This window comes from Chrysemys picta, chromosome 15 (assembly GCF_011386835.1).
Source record: "Chrysemys picta bellii isolate R12L10 chromosome 15, ASM1138683v2, whole genome shotgun sequence".
Classification (NCBI taxonomy): Eukaryota; Metazoa; Chordata; order Testudines; family Emydidae; genus Chrysemys; species Chrysemys picta.
Window position 1 is genome coordinate 17580016 of NC_088805.1, and position 17832 is coordinate 17597847.

Below are 17832 nucleotides of genomic sequence, written 5' to 3' on the forward strand. Positions count from 1 at the left end.
TATATAAATCCATGGTATGCCTATACTTTGACTACTGTGTGCAGTTCTAGTTGCCCCATCTAAAAAAAGATACATTAAAATTGGAAAAAGTACAGAGAAGGGCAATAAAAATTATATGGGGTATAGAGTAGCTTCCATCTGAGGAGAGATTAAAAAGACTGGGATTGTTTGGCTTGGAAAAGAGATGACTGAAGGTGGATATGATAGAGGTTTATAAAAATCTTGAATGGTGTGGAGAAAGTGAATAGGGAAGTGTTGTTTACCCCGTCACATAATACACAAGCTGGGGTCACCCAATGAAATTAATAGGCATCAGGTTTATAACAAACATAAAGAAGTACCGCTTCACACAACTTACAGTCAACCCGTGGAACTCATTGCCAGGGGATGTTGTGAAGGCCAAAAGTATAACTGGGATAAGTTCATGGAGATTTGGTCCATCTAAATAGCTATTAGCCAAGCTGGTGAGGGGCACAACCCTATGCTCCAGCTGTCCTTAAATCTCTGACTACTAGAAGCTGGGACTGGATGATCATTTGATAAATTGCCCTGTTCTGTTCACTCCCTCTGAAGCATCTGGCATTGGCCGCTGTCGGAAGACAGGATACTTGGCTAGATGGACCATTGGTGTGACACAGTATGGCCCTTCTTATGTTCTTACCGTAGCAGGGAAATCCAGCCAGTTCTGGGGTAGTGACTAGTAACAAACTTGTCCCTAATGCACTTAACAGTATGGGGGAGGGGAGTGAGAGGAAACTGAGTAAGGATACTAGGGTTGATCCCTGCTTTTACAAAATGTGCTTGGTTTCTATAATGGCCATGCAGAACAAACAGTCCATTGGTTTTACTGCATGGAATTCTATTTATCTCCTCTGGAAGGATGAAGCCCTTGTTAGGGTTTGAACTTTTGACTCTAGGAAGTGTATCTGAGCCTGAAATTTAGATCACCAAACTACTATCCCCTCAGCATTTTTAGAACAGGGACCACTAAGGTAATTCTGCATCTGAAAGGGTGGGAGAGACCATGCATATTTAGGAATGGCTAGAATTATAAACCTTAAAGGGTATTTACACAGCTCTCCCACCCCTGGATTTAGGCCTGGAGTCAGCAAGGTCTTTAAGGCCATGCTTTGCTTTAAGCATGGGAGTAATCCAGTTTGACTTCACATGTTTAAAAGTCAATTTAAAAAATCTTGCTGAATTGGGGCCTTTATGACTTGTAGTGCCTCATTAATGGCTAATCCCTCTGTCCATCCTATAATACAGGATTTTGTAGATCTGATAAAAGGAACAGATAAGTTAAGAGGGCAAGAGATTTTTAGGGTATTGCATCCCTAAATCAGCAGGTACTTATAAAGGCTAGTATATCAGTTGCTATCCTTCTACACACTCAGGGCTAGTGCTACCATTAAGGCAAACTAGGTGGTTGCCTAGGGTGCCAAGATTTGGGGGCGCCAAAAAGCAGTGCCCCCAATTTTTTTACAGTGTTCCTCCCAGAGCGTGCGGTCACCGCTCCACTTCTCCTGCCTCCCAGGCTTGCGGCGCCAATCAGCTGTTTGGTGCCACAAGCCTGGGAGGGAAGGAGAATTAGAGCAGGGGTGGCGTGCTCGGGGAGGAGGCGGAGCATAGGTGAGCTGGGATGGGGAGCTGCTGCATGGCTTCCCGGGGGGGGGAGCTGCCGCAGGGGGGCGCCTCAGGGTGGGGGGGGAGCTGCTGCAGGGCTGGGGGGGGGCCCAAGGTTGAAGTTTCGCCTAGGGCACGAAACTTCCTTGCACCGGCCCTGTACACACTGCATGTAGTGAGCACATTGGCTTATCTAGAGCTGTCATAGAGACCCTCTGTGCTACACACATAGAGCGTGGAAGCCTTTCTACATAGGCAATATGGTCTGATAAACTGATTATATGGCTGCACAACTGGTTGAAAAAAACATATGCAAAGAGATAGTTATCAATTTTGTCACTGTCAGACTGTGAAGCCCTATCTTACAGGTCGCCACAGGGGGTGTTTCCTGGGTCTGGTACTATTCAATATTTTTCACTAATGGTATGGGTAATGAGAGCGAGCGCGTGCGTATACAATTTGCAGCTAACCCCACGCTGGGAGGGGTTGCAAGCACTTTGAAGGACAGAATTAGAATTCAAAATCATCTTGTTTTCGGACCAATTCTCCAATTTGTCAAGATCAAGTTTAATAAAGATAAGTACAAAGTACTAGTGTGAGGAAGTAGAAATCAAATATATGAACACAAAAGTGAGAACAACTGTGTAGGTGGTTGTACTGCTAAAAAGGGTTTGGGAGTTATGGTGGACCACAAATTGAATAGGAGCTAACAATGTGGTGCAATTGCAAAAAAGGCTGATACCATTTAAGGGGGATGTTAACAGGAGTGTCATATAAGATGCTGGATATAACAGTCCTGCTCTCCTGGGCACTGGTAAGGCCTCAGCTGAAGCACTGTGTCTAGGTCTAGGTCTAGGCCCCACACTTCAGGAAAGATGTGAACAAATTAGAGAGAGTCCAGCGGAGAGCAACAAAAATGATAAAAAGTTTTAGAAAATCTGACCTATGAGGAAAAGTTAAAAAAACTGGGCATATTTAATCTTGTGAAAAGAGGACGGGGGAGGGGCTTATACCAGACTTCAAATATGTTAAGGACTGTTATAAAGATGTCCAAGATCAATTGTTCTCCATGTCCACTGAAGGTAAGACACTAAATAATCCGTTTAATCTGCACCAAGGGAGAAGGTATTAGGCAAAACTTTCTAACCATAGGGATGGTTAAGTACTGATCTAGTCTTCCATGGGAGGTTGTGGAATCGCTGGCATTGGAGGTTTTTAAGAACAGGTTTGGCAAACACGTGTCAGGGATGGTCTAGGTCTACTTGTTCCTCCAACAGCATTGGGGGAGAGGCTAGATTAGATGACTGCTCAAGGTCCTTTCCAGCCCTATGGTTTTCTATTATGCATTGCCCTAATAAGCCTTTTAAATGTTATAGCAACGCTTTGGTATGGAGAACCAGGGAATAATTTAAGGTCACGCTAGCCATGTGACCTGTCTAGCTGTTCACTATCTGGTTTAACCAGGATGTACACTACAAAGGCACATGCTGTTTTTTCCCATTATTAAATTGTAATATAGAGACACACCCAATTTATATCAAGCTGACCATCCCTCATGGAACTGTATGGTGCTGTCATCGGAGTCAATGGCAAAACTCTCACGGATTTCAAAAGACATAAGAGAACTTGGGGACAGTCCCAAAAGTGGATGCCTAAGGTACATCCGTATTTAAATGCTGATGAGGAAATATGTCTCTGCACGCAAGGCACAGCCACTTCAATGTGCCAGCTAGGGCATGGGAGTGGTGACATGGTCAGAGGTACTAATTGATTTTGGTGGGCGCTCAGCAGCTCTGACAACTAGGTTCCCTGTTTCACTGGCTAAACATGGCATTCGGCGCTTAGCTTTAGCCCCCCACTTCTGAAAAGTTTGGCCCAGGGCCTTTTACGGTGGGGGTGGGGTGGGGTGGGGATGCTGCTGTTTTCCGGCCGGCGAGCCCCGGAGGCTCCACCCTGGTGGCGGAGGGTTCCTGTGATCACTGACAGCCAAAGGTGGAGTGAGGCCTGAGCCGATCCCAAGCGGGGCTCGATTCCCCCCCCCCCCCCGCCGGCGGGGCCTGAGCTAGGTGTTCGCGGCTCCAGCCGGGGCTTCCCTCGCTCTGCCGCGCGCCCCAGCGGCTGGACGGGCTCGGGGAGCTGCGGGCCCGGCTACGGGGCGCAGGCCATGCCGCAGCCTCCCTCCCGGGCTTCCGCGCCACCCGCCTGGCCTGGGGGGCTGCTCCCAGCACTGCTGTGCGGAGCGGGCCTCCGGCAGGAGCCCGTCGGGGCCCCCGGTTGGGCGCTGCTCGCCGCCCTTCCAATCCCTCCCTGCGCCCACGGGAGACCCCCGGCTGGGCGGGGGAGAAGGGGTGTGAGGCAGACGGGGTGACCCGGGGGGTAGGAGAGAGAGAGACACTGAGTGGGTGTGGGAGCGAGCGAGCCAGACGGACACACCCGCGCCCTGACAGGTGTGAGGTTCTGCGAGAGAACCAGACAGGGGGGGGGGGGGGGGGAGAGACCGTCACAGACAGACACGTGACAGGTGTGGGGGGTATGAGAGCGCGACAGGCTGACGGGAGTGTGTGTGTGACAGACACTCTGCCTGACAGACGTGAGGGTCTGAGAGAGCGACTGACAAGTGTGGGTGTGTGTTTGAGGGAGAGAGAGAGAGACGGGGTGTGCATATGAGAGAGAGAGAAATGGTGTGTGTGTGTGTGAGAGAGAGAGAGAGACGGTGTGTATGTGTGTGTGGGGGCAGGCACAGCTTTCTCAGCGGGGCTGTGTGCGAGGGGCGAGGCGGTGACAATTGCCCGACCCCCGGTGCGTGGGGCGGCCAGGCCCTAGGCCCTGCTGCGCGTGTGTGTGCCAGTGTCTCGGGGCTGTGTAAGGGACACAAGGCTGAGGCGCGACGCGCGGGTTCCGGGGACTGAAACCAGCCCAGCTGCAGCGACTCGTCGGCCTCCCCCGTTTCCTCGAGGGAGCGAAGCGCCACCCTGCCCCGCTGCCGTGCGCAGGAGCCGGGGGGCGCCCGTCGGGCCGGGCTGCTGCTAGGCCCATCGAGTCATCCCCATGGCTAGACCAGCGCCCTGGCCCCAGGCCCAGTGCTCGGGCGGCAGGAGAAGCGGTGGCCAGCGAGCGCTGGGGGATGGCCCGACCCCCAGGCAGGCTGCTCCAGACCGGGCGTGTCCCTGCTGGTCCGGGAGCACAGCAAAGACAGAGGCTCCGCACCAGCCACGGAGCTTTACAAACACCGCAGGGGCAGTGGGAAAGATCCCTGTCGGCGTCAATAAAAGGAGGCTCAGTCACATCCTACCATGGGCAAAGCAACCGCTTTGTGGCCTCTGCTCCACTGGTGAAAGGGCGCTAATTGGGGGGTGGGGGGGGAGAATTAGGAAAGCTAATTAATTAATATGTGTAAAGCTTCTTCCACCCAAGGATCTCAAGTTATTTAGTTTTATTCTTCGTCTAGCTCGTCTTCAGCCAGAGAAAAGTCAACCTATGGGTCCCTCCGCATTCCTGCTACTTTTACTTCCTCCTGGTTCAGCTTTACAAGAAATTAAACTGAAAGTTGATTTGTTTGAGAAGCGGTTGAGTGGCTGCTGTGGCTGGCATCACTGTTAGATCTGTAACTGCCTCTGTAGCTAGATCAGTTTTGAACATCAGGTTATTTTCTACCTAGTCAAACTGCTGTGTTCAAGAAAGCGCCTTTTACACACCCACCCACTCACCCATTCTTCGTGCTGTTGGCTGGCTCTGAAATTAAGCCCAGCAAGTGAACTATTCTCGCAGAGCTGTGGCTGAAGAGCAAACGCCGTCTACAGAGCAAGTTGTGCATTGCATCTCGCATGAATTTGCAGACGTACACAACTGATTTGAAAAAACCGTACATTTTAACCAGGTATAATGTGACACACAAAAAGATCTGTGGTGTTTCAAAGATGCCTAAGTAAGGAAATATCTTTCTATTTGTGTAGGATTCCACAATAACTGGTCACACAGCAATATTCAGCGGTGTTTATACATTATTTCATGTTATTACAAAAATCAGAGGGCTGACTATATGATTCAAATAAGAACCCAGCCATTGATAAATTGCGCTATACAGAAGTAACTAACTTTTTTCCATTTTTAATTAACTCTGGTCCAGTTCATCTCTAAATTAGATACATAATTTACCAGAGGGGCTGAAATGATCTGGTAAAAGCAAACACACCTTTACCTTTCAAAAGTGACCATTACTATGAATTTAGTGTGTATTTAAATCCATCATTTGTCAGTAAAGTGACCTTTGAGGATCTGGGGGCTAGTGTGTATTTAAGCTCCTAACGTCCATTGATTTCAGTGGTTAAGAGCTTAAAAACCTTTTGTGTGCCAAAAAACAGAAATCACATTTACTAAAGATACTATAGGTTTGTAAATTGGCACACATATTTGTGTAATATACTTAATATTTCTAATTTCCTTGCTTTTCTGTTTTATGAAATTCAAATAGCCTTGTATAGGTCACCTATGTTTTGCATATATAAGGTGTGTAAAGTATGATAAATATGTTCTTTCCATATGGGAAATCAAATGTTTCCAGATAAAAAAAAAGAAAAGCTTATGAAGAGCAGGCTTAATAAAATAATTACAATAAACACGCTCTTGTACTCATGGTAAATCTATACATTTCACATAGTAAAGTGACAGAGCCCAAAAGCCAGGAAACTCACACTAATTCTGTATGCAGAATTTCCATTAAAGTCAATGAGACCTCTGCCTATGAAGCTTTTGCAGGACTGGATGCTATATTATCATAGCACTTGAACTTATTTAGCAACTGTCATTTGAAGATCTCAACATGATAATGAATTAAGCCGCACATCACCCCTGTGAGGCTGAGGAAACATGCCATTTGCCCATACCTCATTTTGGGGCTATCACTCATTTAAGTTCCATTGCTTCCTGTCTTCTACCTAAGTTTATGGTGTCCTTTCACTTTCATTGTTGAAAATGAAGAAGGGCTCAACTCTGTAAGGCTGAAGACCTCAGTCCCAATGCAGCAAACCACTGGCACATGCTCGAATATATTAAATGTGATGGGCCTTCCACTTGGCTTGAAATAAAGCATGCACATGAGTTCTCTGGTCCCAATTCAAAGTCCAGCACTTCACACCTTTCAGGAGTGAGAAATAAAGAATAATGAAACTGCGCTCAGGGAAAGTCCTTTCTATGAATGGCTCCCACCACATTTTAAGTTTCCTGCATATCTATCTCATTTGGGGTCTTTGTCCCACAGCGCATCCTACATTTGGGCCTTGAAAGGCAGAGAACTATATGCAAATGATTCACACTGAAGCTGGCCATAATAAATGAAGGTGGTTTCCCTAGAAGTTAGAATAGGTGATTTTAATGGTGGAGTCATGAAGTCCTCATGCAGCATGGTACCGCTCTGTAAAATGGGCATGAATATTTATCTGTCTTTGTAAAGTGCTCTGAGTGCCTTGGTCTACAACTGCATGCCTGTCAGTTACCAAACTAAGCTAAATCCCTACGAGCAAGGAGTTAAAACTGCTAGAAAAAAGAACAGGAGTACTTGTGGCACCTTAGAGACTAACACATTTATTTGAGCATAAGCTTTCATGGGCTAAAACCCACTTCATCAGATGCATCAGGAAGTGCATCTTCATCAGGACTTTGCAACATCAATTTGTAGATGGCTTTAGTTAAACTGGTGAACCCTTTATAGTATAGGCAAGACTTCTAAGTTATTTGCGTTTCACTCTGCTGCTCCCTGCCCAGTCACAGTGAATTTCGTTCTCTATTCTGCCCCAGTACCTCAGTGCCTCCCCAAGTTCTTCTTGCGTAGACTGCGAAGCTCAATGATAGTAGCTGTCAGGTCACGATGCTCAAACCAGGTTTTGATGGGATCAAAATGAGGCAGAACAAGCCCACTCCTCCCTAGTCCTCGCCCCCTTTAAAGGGGAGGGGCAGCACTGGGAAAATGGAGTAGGGAAGCTCTGTTTTTTCAGCATCACTTTGCACATTTCAGCAAACATGAAGGGAGTCTTTGAATCAATTCCCTTTCCTGCTTGCTGTTCACTACTTCAAACCAGATGGGCACACGTGCTAACCCTTTAAAGATTCATGCTCTCTGGTGAGTTTGGTGCCAAGTCTGCATGCCATCGAGAACCCAAGGCAAAAAGTAAAAGACAAAGGTTACAATAGGCATTAAGTTAAAAGCAGTGTAGGTGGGGATCCACTTAAGATTTAATACCAGCAATTATAGGCTTTTTAATTACAACCAAGAGGGATGCCATGCCTGCATTTTCTACCAAGTTCAAAATTATCATGTAAAACCAACCATTAATCTTGCCTCCGACACATATGCCTGGATGTCTCTCCAGCAGATATTGCTACACAACTGGGGATTGTATGCATCATGAGAAAAGCCATGGCTAGGGCTGGTAACAAGGGCAGAAGTCTTATTTCCTGATTTTTGTTGGCTGTGCATTTTGGCACAAACTGCATGTGCTCTGATCTGGCTTCAATCCCACATGTCCACAGGTTACTTCTGCTCCTGAGGGGAGCTGGGAGGGATAGGGCCATGGCTGTCCAGAATGCTGGCATGTGATTAATGCTGCTTTTTTGCAGTTCTAATGTACATACAGTCAGGCAGAAACTTAATGGAAGCAGAATGTGTCCCATATTCTCTAGCTTTCATATGTGTTATTAAATTAGAACTTCTAAATAAAACATTCTTAATCATAAATGTGCATGCAAAATTTGCCTCTCTCATCTATTCCATACTGGGCTTTGTAACATGATGTAACAAACTGGCTACCAAATGTGTACCACTCTCTTCTACTGGAAGGTGTCAGAACGGCTCAAGAGTGTGCCATAGGCTCTATACTCTTAAGAGGTAGTGGAGATTTTCTTGTAGTGAAAGTGGCTGGACGTGTGCTGGCTGGGTTAGGAAGTATGAATTCTATGACCGACATTATTGTAACATTTGGATTTGCCACTGTTTGCAGTATAGTGGCAACCACACAGTCCTTCAGGCTGGTAGTTTTGTCTCAACAATTTGTCAGATGTGTGCGCACGGTTTCTAAAAGACCCTTTTCAGGTTGCAATTTGCACCATTTCCTAATACGCTGCAAACATTATAATAAAGAGAGACAATGCGTATGAAGATGGAGTTAGTTTACTGGTACAAAAGGATAGCTAAATTCCAGGACAAATCTCGAGCTAGGCTTCTTCCCCCCTCCCCCCCCCCCCCAATGCTCCTCGTAAGGCTTGTGACCAGAATCTGGTACCTCTGGATACTGTAGAATTAGTTTGCTTTGGGAACCTTTAAGGTTTCCCAGGATCTTTATATCACCTAAGGGACACATTTGTAGCCACAGTATTGAGCTATGCATCAGATTCCTTGGGGCAAAGTCAGAATAAAGCAACACACATCATAACGCTGGTAAAACATGCACAGATATATTTCACACCATTAATCACATGGGCAAAACATTCACAATTCAGGGATTATGTTGCTACAATCCCAGCTATGTGGTTTAATAATACATTAAAGTGCCAAAGGCTGCATGATGGATGGGATTGAGAGGGAATAAACCACTAATAGCTAAAAGTTAGAATGAACCTCCTCAGGCATGTGCATTAAATATAGAGGGGTCATTTCTCTGCTCAGTCTAAGATTTTCCTTTCACTAGGCTGAGTAAATGCAGCTGAATCTAAGAAGCACACACACCAACAAAAGGAGGAAACAGCTGCTTCAACCCAAATAATCCTGGTATCCGATAACATTATGCAAACATTTTTAGGGACCAAATGAAAACAAGCACCATAGCGGTGATGCAGTTGACAACCCTAAAAGACAGACCTAAAGGTGGCAATTTTGCAACAGAAAAGCTTCAAAAACAGACTCCAACGAGAAACTGCTGAACTTGAATTAATATGCAAATTAGACACGATCAATTTAGGCTTGAATAGAGACTGGGAATGGCTGAGCCATTACACACATTGACTTTTTCTACCATGTTAAGTATTCTCACACCTCTTGTCAAACTGTCTGTAATGGGCTATCTTGATTATCACTACAAAAGTTTTTTCTCTTAATTAATTAGCCTCTTAGAGTTGGTAGGACAACTCCCACCTTTTCATGTTCTTTGTATGTGTATATACATCTCCTCACTATATGCTCCATTCTGTGCATCCCATGAAGTGGGCTGTAGCCCACAAAAGCTTATGCTCAAATAAATGTGTTAGTCTCTAAGGTGCCACAAGTACTCCTGTTCTTTTTGTGGATACAGACTTACACAGCTGCTACTCTGAACCCTAAAAGACAGGCTGCCAGGGCTATTCTGGGATGGGTTGCTCACAATCTCTTCTGTTGAATCTCTTCCACTTTGCATGAAATGCACAAACAGGCAGCAGCAGCCCAGAAAGTGAGATCAAGAATGACTTTATAGCCTGGTGGTGAGGGCACTCTGGGGGAGTCATATCCTTGCGCCAATGAATATTTAATTCCCCCCCACCATCTTTTGTGCAGGTGCGGTGTGCTCAGAGTATGCCTCCTAAATCGGGCTCCGCAGGTCAGGCAGGTAAGGAGCCACCTGGTCTGGGAATCCCACTGAGCCTTAGGTATGAGCTTGATGCCAAGCTGCCCAGCAGAGTCAGGACTTAGGCAGCTGTGCATACGCCCTCTGGCAGAAACGGGTGCCCACAGATTTGGTGCAGCTGAGCAGTGGTTTTGTGCATGCCAGTGGTGCCTCAATGTTGACTTAGGCACTTAACCGCTCCTTCAGGGGCCTTAGTCACACTTAATGTCTGTGCTGTAGTTTCTGAAATGCTTTCAGTACCTATAATGCTACAAAAGAGTGCTGGAGTGATAGGCCAACTACGTCACTGATGCAACTGCACTGGCTTCAGTGAAGGTACACCAGCAATGAAATTGGCCTAACAGGTGTGAATAATAGGAGTGAGCTGTTTGGGGAGTGTGTCATCCTCTGTGCCTGTATACAACTATTTAATTGCTCTCAAAGGCCAAATTGATGCTGCCATGTGGCAAAGGAAAGGTACACGCTCAGCTGGAAAAATGCCTCCAGCACTGGGACGCAGACTAGAATTTCCAAACAGTGTGTGAATAACAGAAAGTTCCTGCATTTCGTACCAGCTCATCTCCATAATTCACGTGGGAGCACACTGTAAAGTCATGCTTAATGACTTTGTATACATCACCGCTTGTCTGAAACACATATTGTTGTCTTAACACAGGGGTAGGCAACCTATGGCATGCGTGCCGAAGGTGGCACGCGAGCTGATTTTCAGTGGCACTCACGCTGCCCGGGTCCTGGCCACCAGTCTGGGGGGCTCTGCATTTTAATTTAATTTTAAATGAAGTTTCTTAAACATTTTAAAAACCTTATTTACTTTACATACAACACTAGTTTAGTTACATACTATAGACTTATAGAAAAAGATCTTCTAAAAATGTTAAAATGGCACGTGAAACCTTAAATTAGAGTGAATAAATGAAGACTCGGCACACCACTTCTGAAAGGTTGCCGACCCCTGTCTTAACATATCATGTCCTATTCATCCAGGCAGGACACAGTGATCCACATTTTCACACCACAGTGACAATGCTAGATAAGGAAATGCATTGATCTTCGGCTCAGTAATTCTTGCATTTTGCTCAGATAATTAACCTGGCTGCTGCGCTAATGAGTCACTTCACCTCTTTATCTCGACTGGGGACGCTGAAGAGAAGAAAAAGTTTATGAATCTGTAGTTTTGTCTGCTAGCACTAGACAAAATCAAGTCTTGTAAGATGCATTTTAAACATACTAAAAACCATCACACAGTATTGACTTTAAAGCTATCCATCTTTAAAAAAAAAAGTGCCAGCAGTCCCAGTAGGGCTCCACAGTGTGTAATTTATGCCACTATTACTAATAATTAATTTCAATTTCAGAGTGCAGGAGGGAAGGTTTTACAGTTTGCTCTTTTTACAGGCCCTCACACTGACTATGGCTAGCTATCTTCCTCTTCCCTAGCTCATCTCCACTTCGAAGTAGAACACCCTGCTCACCACATTCAGAACAGAGGAAGAGCTTGGAACTAACGGATTCATTTACAGGAAACATCTGAGGGTCAGAGGTCAGCATTCATCCCATTGGTGATAAATATTCCATGTAATTGCTGTACAAATGCTAGTGTTTGGGATTTATTTCAATTAGCTTATGAATGTTGGTTGCTTCCCACCCCCTCCCCCAGAGTGACAGATACACCACTTCTTGGGAGGAAGCTTTTTTGCAACAATTTAGCTGTCATCACCTTCACTCTTTTAAGCCAAGTACAGGCTAGTCCTATTCCTCTCTGACAGGTGAGATTCAGGGGCTAACTCCATCAGTTTGTGGTGGTTCTTTACTCAAAATCTTCCTGATAGCAAATGAATCAACTGAAATCTTCAGTGGGATAAACATGACCATATTTCATTTTAAAAAGCTATTTTAACTCTTCTGGGAATATTTTACACTGATTTCTTAGATGTGATCAGGTAGCTACATTTTATAGTCCTGTGTTAACAGACAGAGGCCCAAACGAACACTTTGATTTGAACACTTCTTTACTTTGGGAAGTTCAGGTCTGAGACTGAAATTCATGTCTTGATCCTGAAGTAAATAACTTCATAAATTTCAGGAAAGTTGTGATCCAGATCAAAACTGTGCAGTCAGTGTGTGTATCTAAGTCAGATAATGTATTCAAGCAAATCTCTAGCACCAGTAACTTAGATGGAAACTAAAAAATGCACTTAACCCCCCACAATTGATTAGGACGATGAAAGTAAAATATCATTGCTAATGTACTGTGCTGATTAACCCTTTCACCTATAAAGTACTTATTACTATGTGCAGGTTGAAAAGGCAAAATACAAATCCTATTTCTGCAAGCCGATCTGCACTCCCTCCTCTTAAAGTCAATAACACTCCATGCCCTGATGTGTATATCTGTTTGTGGGATTGAAGTTGTGTGTTCATCTCCTTATTTTTAATTTGTTCTTGTGCAGGATTGGGTTGTTTTTTTTAAACTACCTCGTCAAATAAATATAAACATCTATTGCAGCAAAGGGTGATAATTTGATCATGAAGGAACATATAAGAATATATGCAAAGAGCTAGTAAATATCAGGCTACTTTAAGAATCCCTTGAGCATCTCCACAACTCTGATAGACAGTGAACTCTGACTACAAAGGCTGCCTTCAAGGCCAGAGAAAAATAGACTGCTGGTAAGTTGGTCAGTGAACAGAGATTCAACTACAAGCCCAGATCAAACAATACTCTCAATTAGCAAGTGCTTTGCTTATTAATCCTTGCTTGGAGAAGGCTTGAAAGAGCTGTTAATGAATAATGAATGTTCAATAAGATTAAGGTGTCATGTCACCCTACAATTCCATTGGAGGTACTGGATCAGGTTTTGAGATACTCGAGCATGTTTCAGTGACAGCAGAGCAACTCCAATTCTTTAAAAAGCTGGAAGTATTTTTTTTTAAAGATTCCGTTGCAGATGGAATATCTTAGCACAGATGAACAAAGACTCACTTTCTATTCGAAGCAGTACTCACTGACATAGATTGAGTTCATCAACTCAAAAACAAAGTGACAGCAGTTATATAGGAAACATTAACTATAAAGAGGAGAAAAGTACATTGGGCCTGAAAGTTAGGGTATGTCTATACTGCCCACGTTACAGCGTGGCCGAAGCAGCCCTGTGACATGGGCAGTGTAGTCACGCTTTATCCCCAGGGGAGAGCTCTCCCGGTGATAAAAAATAATTACCCCGAATGAGGGGTGGTAGCTTTATCGCCGGGAGCCCGGCACTGTCTATACTGGCACTTTTCAGCGCTAAAACTTTTGTCACTCAGGGGTGTGTTTTTTCACACCCCCAAATTACTAAAGTTTTAGCGCTGAAAGTGGCAGCAGAGACACAGCCTTAGTGTTCACCTTAACACTCCCAACCCCTCTTTATCTGATTTGTAAATAAACAAATCAAGCAGTGACTATGAGTCTGGCCCTGAATCTTTAATCTGGTAAAACTCCAATCAAAACCAAGGACTTTCCTGGAGAAGGGTGATCTCTTAGGGTTTAATCATGTGTAACTGGGGTCAGTAGGAGTTTTGCCATTCATCTCAATAGGTGCAGGGCCTTACTACATGTGAATTCAGCAGGAGGTGTCCTGTTGTAGGATTAGGTGAGTCTCTGAGATCAGAGGGGTACCACTGCAATTTAATACAAAAGAATAAGAAACAGTGGCTTTCTTTCCATCATAAGTCCCCCATCTGTTTTGTGGGGAGAAAAACGGTGTGGGGTTCCTTGTATCATTCAAAGAGGACTCCTCGTTGGTTTTACGGATACAGACTAACACGGCGATCCCTCTGAAACTTGTATCATTCAGTCAGGCTCCTTGTGGATCTCAGGATGATGGTGCTGTGGAGATTGCTGACCTCAGACCCCTCTCTTCTGCATGGGAAGAGGAAGATATGTAGAGATCCTGGCATGATCATTTCACATACACATCTACTGTCTAGATGTAATGAGTGTCTGTAACTCCCAATGACCGGCTCAAAGACGCTCAGGATCAGGCCTCATCTGACTCACCCGTGCAGAATAAACCTCCACAGAGCTGACTATAAAGAGAAAAATAACCAAAGAAATGCAGGAACACATTTCAGTGTGTGACACCACTTTAAACGTTGGGAAGTGCAGAGTTTTATTAGTAAAAGCCTTGTTGCGGTATGGTTTATGTTCTGTCATTGAAAGAACACTGGGGCTTGGCACTTAAGGAAAATTTCTTGTACAGAGTTAGAAAGCACTTGTTCAACAAGATCATCCCTGCATGTACGGTACAGGTGCATAGCAGGCCCCGGTTTTATGTTTAGCTTTCGCATCAGCATTACATGAGTTTGGTTTCTGAAATGTAGTCCTGAAGTCTTTTGATGCTGCTGTCCAATTCATCTCTGACCAGTTCCCCTTTGATGTCTAGCCCCATAAATGGGTAGGGACAAACATTTTCAATAAAACATCAACAGAACAGCACTGGTATCCCCAAAATCCCCCTTTGCAGAACAGACACTTTTTTCCTGATGCTAAATATTTCTGATGCCAAGAACCACCTAGCATTTCGAAATTACTCTGTATTTAAAGTCACACTGGTAATTGCTTTTATGGTGTACATATAAGTGCATCTTACTGGCAAACCTTAATTCAGTGGTGAGATTTCCTGGCCTGCAAACAGACTTACTGCTCAAATATATTTGAAAAGGAGAATGCTAGTACTGTGCCTTGACTCAAGCAAAAACAATCAGCTTTTGGAGTGGATTTCAGCTTCCACGACCATGGAGATGATAAACTAAAGGGTACATTTTCAGGGTAGTGCAGAAGGATTTATCCATGCTATTCCCATTAATGTTAATGGGAGATGTGTAGCCAAATCCCTGGCTCACCATACTGAAAATTTACCCCAAATCTCCAAGGAGAAGGGCGCTAATTGGATTGCTCAGTTTAAATCCTTCTACTAGTCAGTCTATGGAAAGGCTTTAGCACGGGCTCTGGAAAAGGCTTTACATAGCTTTACAATGCAGCGCATGGAAAGATTCCTTTTTCTTTCTATGATTAATTGCGAGGCTTGAGGTGACATGGGACATAATGAAATTCATAAATGCCAAAAGCCATCCCTAGTCACATTCTTGACTGTTGGCTTAAGCTAGAAACTGACAGAAGTGTGAACAAATCAAGGTTGGTCTGATAGCTTTTCAGTTATGGAGAAGAAAAAGTAACTGACATGAGAAACTGCTATGGATGGTTTAATGGGTTCAAGTTCACATAAAACTGATTCTTTGCACTTACGTACATTAAAGGATCTCAATATGATTTGGAAACCAGTGTACTCTAGACCACACCATGCCTGAGTGACAGCACTTATCTCCATTTTACAGATGAGAAAACTGGTACAAAGAATCAAAACAATTTGCCAAAAGAAGCATGTGGCAGAGGATGCAACAGAATTCATCTCTGGTAGGCCTTTGCCTTAACTGCATGATCATCCATTCTTCTCTTCCTAGCATTGGCTTTCCCTTCTACAACAACACATTTTCTATAGTGAATAGGTTCTTCTGGGGACTTGCATTCAAACTGCAGATGGTTTAATACTTCCCCATCCCCAGATTTTAATCACACAACAATTTCTGGTTTATCAGTCCGGCTTTCTAGTTTCCAAAGGACAGTGCAAAGCACCTGAGGTTTGATTATAGATTGACCAGATACTAATGCGGTGATCTTTTGAGCCAGCTGCCAGCAGTCTTTCACTTGGCCTACTGTGATCTGAGAAGGATACACAGTGGACAGTTGCTGTGTGGTAGTCCAGTATTGCCAAGGGCTTCAGTTTCTTCCAGCCAAAGATCCTGATACGATGATCCCACCCTGCTGTTGCCAGGATCTTCTTGTCCTGGCGGATGGCAACATCAGCAATCCCAGCATTGACGAGTTTGTGTGTTTTCTGAACCTGAGCGATAAAGTTGAAGTTATTTAAAGTGAGTGCAAGAAAACAAAATCTTTGTGATTTTAGAGTTAGCAACAAACACACGGGTATCAATTTGCCTGTTAGTGGGTATCCCAACTTCTAAACCACAGATGGGGGGTGATGCAGTAGTTAGGATAACAGTAGATAGAGACAAAAGACCACAAGAGTCTGCCTTCAGCATGGTCTCTTTAAAAAAAAGTGTCCCTTGTACACTTATTGCAATTTAAATGGTTTCTACTCTGCCATCACTGAAAAATTGGTTTAAGCGAGAATAGTCAGACTATACAGCTTTGCTCTCTCACTCTTGTTATTCTTACAGATGGGCCTGAGCTGCAAAGTTTAGAGTCACCGCCTTGTTTCCAGACTTCAGGGGTATTCCTGAAGGGGTGTGAGAGTGCAGAGAAAACAGACTTAAGCTGAGTATCAAACTAATAACTATTGTGGTATCACTTAGTGCCGATACTATCATTATTGAGGCAGTGTCAATATATAAGAAAGCTAGTACATTTCAGCACATACACTGAAAAGAGAAAAGACTCTTACCACAGTGTGCTATAATTGTTATGTATATATATATATACACACACACACACACACACACAACTCCCATTTATACTAGAGGATAACATATAAATTCCTCCATAAACTGAAGTGAGAACACACTCTTTGGGAAGTAACTCTCTTGTAAAAAACAAAATAAAACAAACAGAGAACTCAACATCATTCAATTTAGAGTTCACATAAATTTGTGGGTGGTGGCTGTTTCCCTAAGGGGAAAATTGTACTGAAGTGCTCTTCAATGTGTACACTTTTCCTTTGCAAAATTGGTGCATTATATACAGCATGAGGTCAATTAAAAATCATATTAGTTCCCTAACAAGTCTACTAATGTAGTTAAAATCTAGATCAATCCCTTACTTAAATTATGAAAGACATACACAATCAAGCTGAGGACACCCCAGCACCTTGCAGGATCAGATCCAAAACAAGTTCCAGTATTTTTAAACCTCTAATTATCCAAGAACTAGTTTGTTGTTTATTTTTTTAAGCAGCACTCCAATACCTAAATGATATATATTAATGCAAATTCCTTAAGAGAATGGTTAATTCAAAACCTGACATGTGCTTTCTGCATCCACCATACAAAATAAGACAGGAGATGGAGATGTCCTGAAACAGAAAATGAAGAATAAGGGTAGTAGATCCAAATGGAAGGAATACTGGAGGCAAGAAAGCAAAATTGGAAGTGTTATTGAGGCTTGGTCTATGCTTAAGTTTTGGCAGCATATCTATGTTGAGTAGCAGTTTGAAAAAACCTCACCACTAATTAACATGGTTTTGCCATCAAAAGCCCTAGTGTAGATGCAGTTCTGCTGGCAAAAAGCCCTTTTGCTAGCATAGCTTTTTAGTTCAGGGAATTGATATAAGCTATGCCGCCAGAACTCTTTTGCTGATCCTTTGTCAGTATAGGTATACCGCTATAGCTACAGCTTCAAACCCTTTCTAGTACAGACAAGGCTTAAGGCCAGATCTAGACTAGAACCACTTTTATACTATACCAGCAAAGCACTTCTAGCGTGTCTGCACTTTATAGTCACAAAACTGCACTTCCGCTGGTATAGCTTATTTCAGCTCCCTGAGAGAAATAAATGCTTCCAGGA

General features: G+C 43.9%; 1 protein-coding gene across 16 annotated transcripts in view; it reads right to left on the bottom strand.

Moving 5' to 3' along the window:
- Positions 1 to 17832, bottom strand: part of GNB1L (G protein subunit beta 1 like) — a 67695-nt gene that overhangs the window by 1242 nt on the left and 48621 nt on the right. For 11 of the 16 annotated variants that reach the window (XM_065567990.1, XM_024105712.3, XM_065567991.1 and 8 more), the window contains one exon: positions 15440 to 16153. The exons of 1 other annotated variant lie outside the window; for it this stretch is intronic. In XM_065567990.1, the coding sequence (XP_065424062.1) occupies positions 15845 to 16153 (309 nt within the window). In that variant the 3' untranslated portion in view covers positions 15440 to 15844. Of the gene's footprint in view, positions 1 to 15439; positions 16154 to 17286; positions 17342 to 17832 lie in introns of those variants that run through there. 4 more of the 16 variants (XM_065567995.1, XM_065567996.1, XM_065567993.1 and 1 more) reach the window with 1 other exon arrangement.